Source organism: Lutra lutra, chromosome 8, assembly GCF_902655055.1.
Source record: "Lutra lutra chromosome 8, mLutLut1.2, whole genome shotgun sequence".
Classification (NCBI taxonomy): Eukaryota; Metazoa; Chordata; class Mammalia; order Carnivora; family Mustelidae; genus Lutra; species Lutra lutra.
In genome coordinates this window covers 76,195,598-76,211,478 of record NC_062285.1, presented here as the reverse complement: position 1 = coordinate 76,211,478, position 15,881 = coordinate 76,195,598, and the positions used below count along the sequence as shown (strand labels likewise).

General features: G+C 36.8%; 1 protein-coding gene across 2 annotated transcripts in view; it reads left to right on the top strand.

The window, feature by feature from the left end:
• ITPR2 (inositol 1,4,5-trisphosphate receptor type 2) overlaps positions 1 to 15,881 on the top strand; it is a 491,082-nt gene that overhangs the window by 396,766 nt on the left and 78,435 nt on the right. For both annotated transcript variants that reach the window (XM_047741839.1, XM_047741840.1), the window contains exons 47-49: positions 80 to 272; positions 2,900 to 3,025; positions 14,181 to 14,356. In XM_047741839.1, the coding sequence (XP_047597795.1) occupies positions 80 to 272; positions 2,900 to 3,025; positions 14,181 to 14,356 (495 nt within the window). The remainder of the gene's footprint in view (positions 1 to 79; positions 273 to 2,899; positions 3,026 to 14,180; positions 14,357 to 15,881) is intronic.

The following is a 15,881-nucleotide window of genomic DNA, read 5'->3' as shown; positions in this document are numbered from 1 at the left end:
TTCATAAGCTCATGCTATAAAAAATAGTACAAGACTGAAGTGTCCAAAGACTAAAGCAAATGCAAATTAATATTTTCAGATTGTTCGGCATGATAGGACGATGGAGCAAATAGTTTTTCCTGTCCCCAATATATGTGAATACCTTACACGAGAATCCAAGTGCCGTGTGTTCAATACAACTGAAAGGGATGAACAAGGAAGTAAAGTGAATGACTTTTTCCAGCAAACAGAAGATCTCTACAATGAAATGAAGTGGCAGAAGAAAATCAGGAGTAAGTACAGTAAACCAAAATGGTTAGTTTTGAGCATAATGGTAGATAAATTGGTACTTTGGAACACATAACAGCATTCATTCAAATCGGTTTTTAATTTCTTACCATCTGATGTTACTGAAGTCACTTATAGGCTTAAGCACGTAAGCTCAGTCTACACCTGGGCGAGGGCTGAGACACCTGTGGCTTAATAAAAACAGAAGACTAATTAGATCATCTTTTAGCGCTTATCCTATAGTTTTATAAATATTATGAAATGCAAGGTTGCAGCTGTCTATTTCAGCTGCTGGACAGCTGAGCTTTGCAGTCCTTGAATAGGTTCTGACTGGCCTTAACAATCAGTGAACAGGATAGAGAGACATCAACACCAGCGCTCTCATCCTCTGTTGTCTTACGATGGAGTAGATCGTTTAATGTTTTCTTGAAAGTCATCCTTTCTTTCAACATATCTTTACCTTGCCAAATCAGACTAAAAATTCTGTGACACTTATATTCCAATAAGGCAATGTTATCATCTTACAGTTAAAAATTAGTATGATATAGTTCCCATTACTTATACCTCAAGGGTCAAATCTTGGGAAATACTGAGTTTTCAAACTTAAAAATTTTGAAGTTTACACTAAGTTTTGGTTTATTTTCCCAGATACAAAGAGTTTTAACAAAATATAGTAGGGAGACACTCTTGATTAGGTCTTTTTTATCCTTAGGGGAAGTTTCTTAGGCAAGCAGGCCTATGTTCTCAATACCTTTATTCAACAGTGCTTCTAGTTTCCTAGGAACTTTAATGAGCATGGTTTATGAATTTGAGTGGAGCTTGAGATGTACTGTCTTTGGATATAAGATTATGGCATGTATTGTTAGACTTTCTTATCAGAATATTTGAAAAAATAAAGAAATTACTCTCCCTTGGCATTTGGTCATGAAGAACATTTTGGAGTTGAAAGAAAATTCTGAGTGTCCAGAATACTTATATAAAGTATAAGTTTTATTTGGGACATTTGAAAAGCTCACATTTTATCCTTGAAAAAAGGAAGTTGAATAAGAAACTAGTGTTTGTGTGGTCTGTTCTTTTTTGGATAAATATCTTATCATTTACTAGAAAACAAATCTTAAAATAATTTCCAGTGTACATCTTACATTGAAAATTTGGAAGCAACTTACAAGGAGGTTACAGATAGAAACTAAATCATTAGATGGGTATACTACAAATACATGCATCAACATCTTCTAATTTTGTCTTAATATTCTTTTAAAATTTATTTTTCCTGCCTTTTTTTCTGCTTTTTTTTTTTTTTTTAAGATTTTATTTATTTGACAGAGAGCTAGAGAGAGAGCACAAGTAGACAGAGCAGCAGGCAGAGGGAGCAGTGCACTCCCTGCTGAGCAGGGGGCTTGATGCGGGGCTTGATCCCACAACCCCAGGATCACGACCCAAGCTGAAGACAGCCACTTAACTGCCTTAACGAACCAGACACCCCAATATTCTGTGTTTTAAAAAGAAGACTCCTGATTCAAAAATGATGGAGATGCAGATGTTTACAATGTAACATACATTAGTCAACTAAATGCCATTGCAGATCACAGGCTATTCCAGTATTGGAATGCTTCATTCTAAGAGAGGGGAAAAACATACTGAAGAGAAGTACAGTTTAGAATTAAGCAGAAGATCCCAGATTGGAATTCATAGAACCTAATTTTAAAAGTTTATACTTTCTACTTGAAAGTTGTAGTGCCTTTCTCCCTCAAGCAACTTCAATATTTTAGATTTGATGTTTAGATATTAAGAGTTAAGAATGGATGAAACCTGGGAAAGTCATGTAGTCAAATTTGTGTCCACTGCCTAACTGTTCAGTTAGAAGAGGTAGAAAGAGCAGATATTGGGTTAGGGTCAACTCTGTTCAGTTGATGAATTTATTAATTCACTTCTGAAGATAGATATGGAGTCTCTTTTCTGAAAATATTTGGTAAAGACTCTCCTACTTATTAGTACTTCCTATTGTGTATTTCACAGTTTTTTCTGCTGTTCTAAACCCAAGTGCTTAGGAAGCATTATGATTTAAGACTTACATATCATAAATCACTAGTTCCCAGTAAGCAGTTCTAGGCCATGCTGTTAAGTTTCAGAATTTCAGGTAACTGTGACCGGGTCGTAGGGATTTTCACCAGCCACATATGTATCTGGCTTGGGTTTTTTATTTGACTGTAAAGCATGGGGGTGGGACCAATTTATCAGTATTACTCAGTTATAAAGTGATACATACTATTCCATGAAGAGGGGACCCAGGAAGCCACTGACATCTTTCTCCTAATCTGCTCCAGGGTTGTATTAGAGAGAGTTATTACAGAATCACTTTTTCTGACCATGTTTAGCAATTACAAAATTACTCACCCTTTTACCACGGCTTAGGTATAGGTTGGATGAGCAATATAAAAATAATCAGATAGAAAATTCCCTTGTGGTGTTGATTATAAACTTTCTTATATAAGTCATTTTGAATGTTTGTTTAAATAACACTTTCATACACCTTGCCAAAACACATTTGGTAATATGTTATTTCAGTAGGATTCATATGTTGAAACCAAAATTAATTATTCTATTTTGTCCCACCGTACTCTTTGCTTACTAGATAACCCTGCACTGTTCTGGTTCTCGAGGCACATATCCCTCTGGGGGAGCATTTCCTTCAACTTGGCTGTGTTCATCAATTTAGCTGTTGCTCTCTTCTATCCATTTGGGGATGACGGAGATGAAGGCAAGTGCTTGTCTTTCTTTAAATGATGAATATGTTAACGTTCTAAAAACAATACTCTTGATGATATTTTCCTTAGCTATTTATAGAGCTTCAAGATAATAATAATGTAATTCTTGTTAATTTTTTCTGTATTCACCGAAGGTAGAGAAAGATGATAAGAAGATTAGGCAGAAAACTATAGTCAGTAGAAATGTTAGTATTCAAAAAGCTCATATGCAGAAGAGCTATTAGAACTATGCTATACTGGCAAGCAAGGCAATGAAAAAGAATTATTTCTACCTGATTAATATGACTGAAAGCATTTTAAATATGGTACCTCGATTATATGGGGGAAATGAGTGCGAAAATATTTATTGTGATTACCTTAAGTAGTGGAGTTTATATTTTACCCTCTTCCTTACTTTCTGTCTTGTCTAAGGTTTCTAGAATGAGTGCATGTGGACTCTGAGAAACATTTTTTTTTAATGTACAGCATAGGACAGATATGATCATAGAGAATATTTCAGATCTCAGATTAGAAGGGTAACTCTTGTTTCCAATCTAGGATGTCTCTCCATAGATAATTGACTGAAATTAATATTATTAAACTAATAATAAATGAAGTTTTACAAAAGCCAAGACAAGAGAAATTATCCCATCTCAGGTGAAACAGGACATAGAAGTGAAATATGCTAATGGTGGAACCGTGGGAATTCAGTTTTGTTTAAATCTGGCAAAGTATATGGGAAAATACGTTACAGACTTGGGATACAATCAGAAAAGTAGCTTTGAAATGTGTGGGGAAAGAAGGACTTGAAGGAAAAGATGAGAGACATCAGCAAACACGAACCACAAATTGCTTTCATATCTCACCTGTAGGACTGTTGTAAGAATTTAATGAGATGCTATATAGGTAAGGCATTTAGAATAGTGTCTGGTAAGCATTCTGTGAAGCTTAGTTACTGTTGATGTCATTGTCATTACAAGGTCAATGTTAATACTACAGAGGGAAGCCCAGTGAAAGTGATGGTAAAGTGATGGTATGACGAGAACAACACGTGTTTAAGCCTATTTTAGATGGACTGGAGGGGAGCATGAAGGGAAGTGAGAATCCAGGAGAAATTTGCTATTTCAAAGCTCCATTACAGATACTATATATCAAAGTCCTAACCTTTAGCTGTAATTTGGGTGGTTATATATATCTATATATTAAAAAAAAAAATTGGATCTTTCCGAAAGCATGCCAGAGCTGAAAGAAGAATATTCGGCAGTGGAGCAGCTGTATAATGAGTGAAATGGCCAATGAAAACAGAACAAGTATTTGGCCATCCGTTGTGGGAAGTTGCAAATACAGCAGGAAGTGGAAACAACTTTCTTTTCACTGTGTTTAGTCTTAGTGATGATAGCCCTCTTGGCATAGAGGAATGTAACTCTTGTAAGGAGAGAAGTCCAAACATGAAATGATAAATTGGTATCATCTGCACACAGAATGTGGAGAGTAAATTGTAGAGTCCCAGTTAATAGAAGCATAAAGTCTTAGATGTGGAAGCAATTTTCGAGATCATCTAATATCAAATCCTCATTTGACAGATAAAAAAAATGGAATCCCAGAGACACTAAAAAAAAATGGTAGATCTTAGAGTAGAAGGTTAACTCTTTTGTTTCCTAACAAGATCTTTTCTACATAGATAATTGAGTTGGAAGCATAGAGATAACAAGAAGAGAACAAATCTTCATACAGAACATATTTTTTATGAGTTCCATTCCATGATAACCCTTACCTGACCACAAGAGCCAATGTACATAGCCTCTGCTGCCACCTATTGTACGTGAACTATAATGGTAATGGGCAATGCCACCCCTCTAGACATCTACTTTTTACTCATTCAGGAGAGAGTAAAACACTGGATACATTTTTTATACTTGCCTAGTAACAGTTACAATAGTAATATTGATAATAATAATAGCGGCTGATGTTGTTTACCACTTAGATTGGGTCAGACAGAATGCTAAGCACTTCCCATGCATAATTTCACTTACTTTTCCTGACAATTCTGTAAAGTAAGCACTTCATCTTTATGGATGAAGATCTGAGGCTTTAGAAGATTTGCCCAATAATTCAGGAGTGGAGTCCATAAATATGTATTTTTTTAACAAGCTTCTGAGGTATTGCTGATGCAGCGGGTCGTTGAGCAAGCACTTGAAACCACACATGTTGTAGAATTTGCAGTAAGGCTCCGAGAGAAGAGAGCAAGAGGACTAATCAAACAAGACTGAAAAACAAGACATCTCATCATCAGGTGATGATACAGACTTTACTCTTCAAAAAGGACTGGATAAAAGTTAACAGTAGTAACCAAGGTGGAGGCTCAATCTTTGGCCTCTGCGTTGGTTGGGGGGCACTGGCGCGGAGAGAGACGAGAAGACATGAGCAGCCATTTTGGCAATATGGACTACCAAAGTCACATTTGGGTAATCTAATTGCAGTTCCAGGTGAGTTATTTAATGATAGCTCTAGGAATACAGTTAAAATTTTGGTCAGGATTAGCTCAGTCTCTCTAACCTTCAGCTGTATACTATGAACATCTGGGAAGACTGAGAAAACAAAGTCAAAACTGAGAAGCATACGTGGACATCACTGTCTGGAGAAGGGAAATCCTGTGCTGGATATGCAAGTTCTCGAATGCCAGACTTTGTCAAACAGAGTTTACTTGCCAGGAGCACTTCAAGCTGATTTAAAGGTGGATTACTTGAGCATTAACATTCCTTCCAAAAAGTACTAAAAAATGATGGAGACATGTCAAAGAACACAAGATCCAACTTGAAAGGCCTTCCAGTGTCCACATCTGCAGACATTTTGAGAGAAAAAAAAGTGTTGACAATAATACAAAATAACCCGTAGACTAAAATGAGAATCCAGGAGTCCATATGGATTGTGAGAAGAGAAACCTCCTCCTTCAATAGTATTTTAATTAATAAATGTAGAAGGAGTGATAGAAATAGAATAGCACCATTTGGCCAGCAGCACTGTAGTAAGAATCATCAGTGGATGCTAAAATTAATAGGTGAATATTAGAGGAAAAAGAATAACGAGAAACAGGATATTGACATAGTCTCAAAGTATTTCAACCAACATACTTACTAATTACAGGAGGAAAAACAGTAATGTGGAGAAATCACTCAAAGTGATCAACGTTAATGTCACCAGTAATGAGACACAGCAACACTGAGCGTCTCTTAATATGATGCACTGACAAGGGCACGGCAGTTTGTGCCAAAAATACATAAACCAAAGAAACTTTAGACAAACACAAAATGAAAGACATTCTTCAAAGTAATTGGTCAATAATTGTGAAGTGTATGAAGATAAAGATAGAGGAATGGTTCAAACTAAAAGACTAAAGAGACATGACAACTGATGACACTACAGAGGAATGGTTCAAACTAAAAGAGACTAAAGAGACATGACAACTGATGACACTACGTGACCTTAGTACAAGATAAGGATTTTTTTTTAAATTTTTTAAAAATTTTTGTTTATTTATTTGACAGAGATAGAGAGAGAGAGAGAGATCACAAGTAGGCAGAGAGAGAGGAGGAAGCAGGCTCCCTGCTGAGCAGAGAGCCCGATGCAGGGCTTGATCCAGGGACCCTGCGATCATGACCTGAGCTGAAGGCAGAGGCTTTAACCCACTGAGCCACCCAGGCGCCCCCAAGATAAGGATATTAATTGGGCAATTGATGAACTTTGTATAAGGCCCATAGATTAGATAAAAGTGATATATTATAATAAAACACATAGGAACAAACTTAACCAAGGTGGTGAAAGACGTGCATTCTGAAAGGTATAAAACACTGATGAAAGAAATTGAAGATAACACAAACAAATGAAAAAAAAAAATCCATGCTCATGAACTGAAAGAACCAACATTGTTTAAAATAACCATACTGGGGCACCTGGGTGGCTCAGTGGGTTGAGCCTCTGCCTTCGGCTCAGGTCATGATCTCAGGGTCTTGGGATCAAGCCCCGCTTCGGGCTTTCTGCTCAGAAGGGAGCCTGCTTCCTCCTCTCTCTCTCTCTCTGCCTGCCTCTCTGCCTACTTGTGATCTCTGTCTGTCAAATGAATAAATAAAATCTTTAAAAAATAAAATAAAATAACCATACTACCCAAAGCAATTTACAGATTTAAAGCAATCCCTATCAAAATACCAACACTGTGTTTCACAGAACTAGAACAAATAATCTTAAAATGTGTATGGGACCACAGAGACCCTGAAGAGACAAAACAGTTTTGAGGAAAAAAGCCCAAAGCTGGAGGTGTCCCCAGATTTCAAGTTATACTACAAAGCTATAAAATCAAAACAGTATGGTAGTGGCACACACAGAAAGGACACATAGATCAATGGAATAGAATAGAGAGCCAAGAAATAAACCCACACTTACATGGTCACTTAATCTATGACAAAGGAGGCAAGAATATGCAGTAGAAAAAAGACAATCTCTTTGACAAATGGTACTGGGGAAACTGGACAGCTACATGCAAAAGAATGAAACTGGACCACTTTCTTACACCATACGCAAAAATAAAATGGATTAAAGATCTAAATGTGAGATGTGAAACCATAACACTCCTAGAAGAAAACATTGGCAGTAATTCCTTTGACATGGGCCATAGAAACATTTTTCCAGATATGTCTCCTCAGGCAAGAAAAACAAAAGCAAAATTAAGCTATTGAGGCTACTCCAAAATAAAAGCTTTTTCATAGCAAAAGGAAGCCATCAACAAAATAAAAAGGCAACATACTGAATGGGAGAAGATATTTGCAAATGATATATCCAATAAGGGATTAATATCCAAAATATAGAAAGATCTCAAAATATATTGATTTTTATATCAAAATATATAAATAACACCAAAAAATGCAGTTAAAAAATGGACAGAGGATGTACATATACATTTTTCCAAAGAAGACATCCAGGTGGCCAACAAACATATGAAAAGATGCTCAACATCACTCATCCTCAGGGAAATGCAAATCAAAACTGCAATAAGATTTCACCTCACACCTGTCAGAATGGCTAAATCAAAACAAGAAATAGCAAATGTTGGCGAGGATGTGGAGAAAAAGGAAGCCTTGTGCACTGTTGGTGGGAATGTAAATTGGCGCAGCTGCTGTGAGAAATAGTATGGACGTTGCTCAAAAAATTAATTACAAGAAGACATAGTAATTCAACTACCGAGTGTTTATCCTGAGAAAATGAATGCACTAATTTGAAGAGATACATGCATCCCTATGTTTATTGCAGCATTTTTTTATAATAGCCAAGATATGGAAGCAACCCAAGTGACCATCCACAGATGAATGGATAAGTGAAATAAGTCAGAGAAAGACAAATATAGTAGGGTTTTACTCATATGTGGAATTTAAGAAACAAAATAAGTGAACACACAAAGAAAAAAGAGACAAACAAAAAGACTCTTTTTTTTTAGATTTATTTATTTATTTTAGAGAGAGAATGCAAGTGGAGAATGGCGGGGAGCAGAGGGAAAGAGAGAGAGAGAATCTCAAGCAGCCTAGGTGCTGAGCAGGGAGCTCAAGGAAGGGCTTGATCTCCCTACTCTGAAATCATGACCTGAGCCAAAATCAGGAGTTGGACACTTAGTCAACTGAGACCCCCAGGTACTCCCCACTAGAAACAGACTCTTAAATTAACAAACTGATGGTTGCTGGAGGGGAGGTGGGGGTGGTGGTGAATGAAATAGATCAAGGGGATTAAGATAAGTACACTTATCTTGATGACACGGAGCAATGTACAATATTGTTGAATTATTATATTGTTCACCTGAAACTAATATAACACTGCATTTAATTTTACTTCAATTTTTAAAGAGAGAAGATAAAAACAGTCTATCATATTACTTTCTTGATATAGATCATTGTAATATGGTTATGTAAGGTGAAATCCAGGTGAGGGGTATATAGTAATTTGGCATTTTATCTGCCACTCTTATGTAAATCTGAAAGTGTTTTGAAATGAAAAGTTAAAAAAGAAAAAATAAGTAAGTATGAGGATTCTGTCCAACCTTAAAATCCCTGGATTCTGGGAATAGATGTTAATCACGAAATCACCTGGGAAATCCTGGGCCATAAAACAAAAAATACCTTTGGTCAAAATGAGCCACTTTCCCCTACCCCAGACCTGCTCCAGGCTGGTCGAGAGTCACTGTGTCCTCTGTGAGGACTGGGGGTTGGCAGAGGCAGTGGGCTGTGTAAGCTTTCTCCAAGTATGCTTTCCAGCCTGATCACATATAAGCTGGGAATGACTTAGATCTGGTTCACTGTTAGGTTGTAATATTAACTGAGAGTATTATCTCCCTTCCACCAGAGTGGTGATGTTGAATAATCAAAAGGAGATACTTAGGGGGAAGGTGTTTCTCAGGGGATCAGCTTATAGTGCACTCCCTCCCCAACTCCTGCTGTAGATAATCCCCTTTCATGGCCGGGCTTTGAAGAGCTCAGTTTCATTCATTCATTCATTCATTCATTCATTTGTGGAGGGGAACACTAAGCAGTTGTTTTTATTCATTCAGCTATACAGCAAGTTTTTTATTCATAACACCTTAGGGTAATGCTAATGTGGTTGAGAATCAGAATCAGATTCAGGAACAAGAGAGAACAAGAACAACAAACATCTTCAAACATTGAAGCAAAGAAATACTTTTTTTCCTTTAATTAAGTGCAGCTTTCCCATAGACATCCCTAGCCTGGTTTGTAGTCTGAGGTGATGGGAAATGAGGCTTTGTAGGGTAAGCTATAGTGCTAACCAGGAGACTGAAACCCTGATCGGAGTCAATCTTAGGCATGTTCCGGGACCAGAGGCAGATTCTCAAACATTTCCCAGTGTTCCCTCTTTTTCACCAATTGAATTTCTCCTTCCCTGTCCAATTCAGTGCAGTGAGAATCCCCTTACTGCTTTTTCTGGTTATGCTGTCGCGTAGAGGGAAACTGACAGGAACATGTGGCTTCTGCTTAGGCTGGAAAGACAACTGGACTAGCTCCAATCCACCTTCTCCAAAGAGCCTGAATGGTAGGGAGGCGCTGAGGAAGGCCCCTTCAGGCAACTGAAAGGCCTAGTGCACCCAGAAGGGCACTGCTGACCTTTGGGAAATGGAGGACATCTCAGCCCAAGGCTGTGAACACTTGAGGGCAGTTCCAGGTCACCTCTCCTTTATCCCACACAATTCAACATGGTAACTGGGCTTTAGAGAACTCCTAATTAGAGGTAGTAATGAAAGAAGTTTACACATATCACTTTTTAGGCCATTCTAAATATTTCTGGCTTCATCTCTCCTCATTTCCTCATTACGTTTTTGGAGGGGAAGCCATTTTTTCCCTTGGCCTTTCCCAATGATATCAATTGATTCTGAGTGGTCACTTCCACCAGGAATCACAGACCTCCGATGCCAGGTTTCCCAAGGGGGTGAGCTCAGTGTGGATTTATTCAGGAATGCAGGGCTTATTTGTGGCTATAGGTTTTGGTTTTTTTGATTGGTTTATTTATTTAACATATGCTTCTCTAAAAAGGAAACTTGTACCCAAAGTGGAGGAATGAGGTGTTGCTGGTGTGGGCTGAGACAGCGGCTGTTGATGCTAGAGAACATCCCAGATGTCCATTCAGAAGTTGAACGTTGGCCATGCCAACTGTCCCTTTCCAGTTTGGCAAAGGCAGACAGTGGAGAAACTGCTGCCATGTGAATTTCTTATTTCCAGATAGCATATGACTTGGGTTTTTTTTTTAAATCACATTCAAATTTAGAAGGCAGTTCCCCCCCCCCTCAAATGCTTTGTGTTAAAGAAAGTTATGTTCTTCAAGGTGATTTTAATTCATTTGACTGAATAACAACCATTGATGAAGTGCGGCTATGTGCCAGGCACTGTAGTAGGCCCTAGAGACACAGAGGTTGATAAAGATGTCCTGTCTTCAAGGAGCTCATGATCTAGTTCAGGGATGAAGAAATGCGTAAGGCACAATAGTAAAGAGCAGCCATGGATGTATAGATGGATATCCACTTTAGCTGGATTGAGATGGGGGAAAGAGGGAAGACTTGTGAGGTTATGTGGGAGGCAGAGAAATAGAGAGGGACTGGAGGTAAGAAGCAGCATGTTCTGTACAGTGAACTGTACAGAAGTCATGTGAGGCAGACAGCAGAGTTCTAATACGTGGCTTGAACTGAGGTCTCCAAATTGGCTGTTTAAATTTTCTTCCATAAAGGACAAACTTCATACTTTATAAGACTTGAAAATATATAGAGTGAATTCTAGAAGATTTTTCCATTATTAAAGTAACAATGCTTATTATAGAAAACTGATACAAATATAGAGTGTTAAGGATTGTCTCCTCTTCTTCCCTTAGTGGGTGAAAACCGGGTTTAAGGAATGTAGATTCTAACATCTACATTTCGGCTTTAACAATCCGGTTAGACAAAGAGAAGACAAACAGTCTTCTCTAGAGTTTGTCAGAGTTTTCAATTTAGTATTTTTTTGCATTAAATCTTCAGCTAAAAACTAATGTGACCATTCTAACAGAACATGATTACAAATTATTGACAATTGGCAATATTGTCAATAGCCATTTTAAATAACTTTTAAGTTTATTGATTTCACAAATACATGTTTAGTATTAAACTAAGTGCAAGGTGCAACATTAGATGATCATTGAGTTCTGTCTACAAAGGGATCAAATGCCCAGTTTTAAGTGCATGGTTATAATTTCTTGTTTAATCAAGAGGAAATCTTGGCAAGACAGATATTGCCAAGGAAAAAATAGTCATGATGTGGTTAGTTATCAGGCATGAATAATAATGAACAGTGTAACTCTCACTGTCAATGCTAGGACTTTTAAAATAAGGATGTCACGCCAAGACACTGCTTATGAATTATACTGAAGAGTCCAATGACTCGCTAAAAGTCATTAAATGTGCATAGATGTTGGAAGTTTTAGTAAACTTAAGAGTAAAGCTCCACAACTTGGCAAATTTGTAACTGGAGACTTAGTTACTTACTCAAAATGAGCTCACAGATTGTGTTTTTGCTTATTCATTTAATCAGTAAATATTTACTTGTTGCTATATGCCACGTACGATGATAGCCCCAGAGATGATCTTCACTCTTCCAAAGCTTCCATTCTGATGTCATCCAAATAAGCATGAGAGAGAGTTGAAGATCTCATTTTCTCCATGGCTCTTTGAGATTTGTGAAATGAGGGCAGTTGGTGGTCAGGCTGTTTCGGTAGACACAAAGTGCTTTTAAACCAAATTACAATAAACGTAAGTTGGGCACCCATTTTGTTAGCATTGCCAGAGGATGGGAGTTAAGGTAATTTCCAGAGAAATGTACCCCTTTTCCTTCCCTATCTCCAAAGTCATCTTATCAGATCATAAATTTGGCGAAGGGGTGGGACGCCTAGGTGGCTCAGTTGGTTAAGCATCTGATTTCAACTCAGGTCATGATCTCAGGGTCCTGGAATCGAGCCCCTGCATCAGCTCCCGACTGACTGGAAAGTCGGCTTGTCCCTCTCCCTCTGCCCCAACCCCCCACAGGCTCATGTGCACAATCTCTCTTGCAAATGAATGAATGAATGAACGAATAGATAGATAGATAGATAGATTAATTAATTAATTAATTAATTTGGTGAAGGGGTTAGATCAGATCTCTCTTCCCAACCATCCTTCATCACTCTTTGCTTGGGACAACGTGATGAGGACAAAACATTGCAAAAATAAACCTGTCTAAGCTAATGCTCTTTGCTACCTGACTTGTTTTGTTTTTTAATGTCTGACAGGCTTTTCCTACCTACTTTTGATCTGTTAGCACTCACTATGAACTGAAGGCTTACGCAGAATTCAGTGAAGGAATTCAGATAATCTCAGGGTTTCACTGATAATACAGAGACTCTACACACCAAAGCGCATGTGGTGTTTTGCATGCAGAAGTGAATTTTATAAATAATAAAAACTGGCCAAAAGAAATAGCTAGGGAAAATCTCCATTTTGTTGTTTCCCCTGAGACTTCATTAGCCAATAGGCATGTGTTTGAGGTCCTATAGCTGATCTAATCAGCCCAGGAATGTGGCCCCTTACTTTACTTCTTCTGCAAATACAGCACCACATGACCTTCAACAGGGGATTCCTTGAATCTACATAGTCAGTGCAAACATCAGTAAATTATACTTTAAAAAAAAAAAAAAGGGAGATATATTTTTAAACTTCTTTTGGACAACAAACTGAGAGTTTCAGAGGAGGGGAGTCTGGGGGGATGGGTGAGCCCGGTGATGAGTATTAACGGGGGCACAGATTGCATGGACCACTGGGTGTTATATGTAAGCAATGAATCATGTAACTCTGCATCAGAAACTAATGATGTACTGTATGGTGAATAACATCACATAAAAATTTCAATTTTGGTCAATTTCTAAAGAAATTTTGATACAATTGGGTTCATTTTTTGAATATTTGGAGCTTTTGTTTTCTGATGACTTTTGTTTTGTTTTCTGATGATTTAAAAGCTCAATATTTTTTTAGAGCTTGAGTTGGCTTTCCAGTACACACACTCATACATATATACATACATCACATACATTTATATACATGTATATTTTAACAGGTAAAGCTTGTGTCTATTTTATTAAAGACTGGATATTTTACATTCTGAATTCTTTAGAAGAATCTGTAAGATAAAAACTTTATAACAATAGAAAAAGACAAGGTATGAGTTCAGTGACAAAACCCTTAGTTTCACATGATTTAACTATGCATTTTACACTCATTAACCATAAGTTTTGAATTAAAGTTCCCAAGTGAGATACATCTAGCAGAAGCATTTAACATACAACTCTCATAGGAGAGAAAGATGAACAATTGTCAGAGTTAATGGAAGCTACTTTAACTAGTGAGTATTTAAACATCCTGAAAATAATCACAAACTTTCTGGAAATGCAATAATGAGTAATGTGTTCAGAGACATTTCCTCTAAATATACAGTGTGTAGAGTGGGTTGTTATGAAATTCAGTGTCTTATGGCTGAACTTGCTATGTTATATAAAGTAGAGTGGCAAAGATTTTAACATTTTCTACTTCTGTTCTTAGTAAAAATAAACTTCTTCCACATTTTACAGGTACACTTTCTCCGTTGTTCTCCGTTCTTCTTTGGATAGCCGTCGCTGTCTGCACATCTGTGCTGTTTTTCTTCTCCAAGCCTGTGGGTATTCGGCCATTTCTTGTGTCAATAATGCTCAGGTCGATATATACAATAGGTCTTGGGCCTACGTTAATACTTCTTGGTGCAGCTAATGTAAGTATTTTATTTAGCTTTGTCCTTTTGTAAATTATTTGAAAAAGTGTACTAACTATAGAAATGTAGCTCTATATTTTAATTCACGTGTACATAGTAAATTCTTATTTATTGTGAATTCAAATTAACGAGAGTTTGATTTGTATGTTTGTAATTTTGAGAGAGAAGGAAAAAATGACAAGTAAAAATTTTGATACACTTGAAAAGGTGACATTTGGGGCATGACCCAGTTCTGCAATCAACTTAATCCAATCTAATTTTAATGCCTTCTGTATCCTATCCCCAAAGATACTGACAAAAATTACTCCAAGCCACTGTGAACATCGTAAAGTGACTTCTAAATCACCCAAGAAAGATTAAATTATAGTCAGTAGAATTCTGAGTACCTTTTATAAAAGTGAGTACCTTTTATAAAATGACCAAAGAAAAAGGATTGCTACATGAGAAAATAGGAAATTTGGCTCTTTATGTGAACAAAACACCTAAACTTGTGAAAGGCATAGATGAGATTAATATTTTTTTCACTAAATTTTAAAATATTAGAACAAGGGAGCATATTTCAAAACCTCAATTAGGTAAGTTAAGAATAAGTAATCAGAGCACCATTCCAAATAGCAATAATGTACCCAAGAGATACAATTTTAAAGGGACTAGACAGCATTCTACATGGCATATTCATAAAGGGATATTAAAAGAAGGGTAAATCATCAGGTTAATGAAAGAAAAAATGTCCTGGCAGCAAATAAATACTGCTAATATGTCTGCTGAATCCCTAAAGCACTGTCTGTACCTTGTATGGGGTTTCTAACATAGTGTCCTTTATTCTGGTATGTGCATATAGGCCTTATCTTCCCTACTACATTATACAGTTCTCAAGGATAATGATTGATCGTTTCGTGTCTTGGAATGTCTTTGGTATCCAACAGAGTTTTCTTTAATAAATTAGCTAATGTGTGAGTGAAAGAATGAGTGAAAAATTATCTTTATATTCCTATACATTTATAGTGCCTTGTACATAAAATACGTGGCAAGTATTTATTGAAAATGAATAAATGAAATAGCCAGCCAAACTTTTGAGAATTATAAAGCTGAGCTAGAATGACCAAGTCTGTGTTTCTGACCACTATTATATTATACTTCTTTGAAAATTTGACATGATATAAATGACGACTCCCAGTTAACTAGAACATTCACACAACCAAATTACCAGTTATCTTTAATCACTGTTAATAAAGGGAAGTGTTCTATACATGCAAAGAGGTCTATCACTAAAGAATTCTGTCACGTACCAAATGTAGGATTCTTAAGTTTCTTGAGGGCAGAAGTTGTCACGTCTATAGGTAAAATCCTGCCCTCTTCACTCCCTCACTCTCAACTTCATTTTTCTCCCACTTAATCCCTAGCATTTAAATATTCATAAATTCTTTATATGAACCAAACTTGAACTTTCAATGTTTTGGAAACCAAGTTAACTGAGGAATCTTCATGTATTTATCTAAATTTTTCTAACCCTATTAAAAAACTT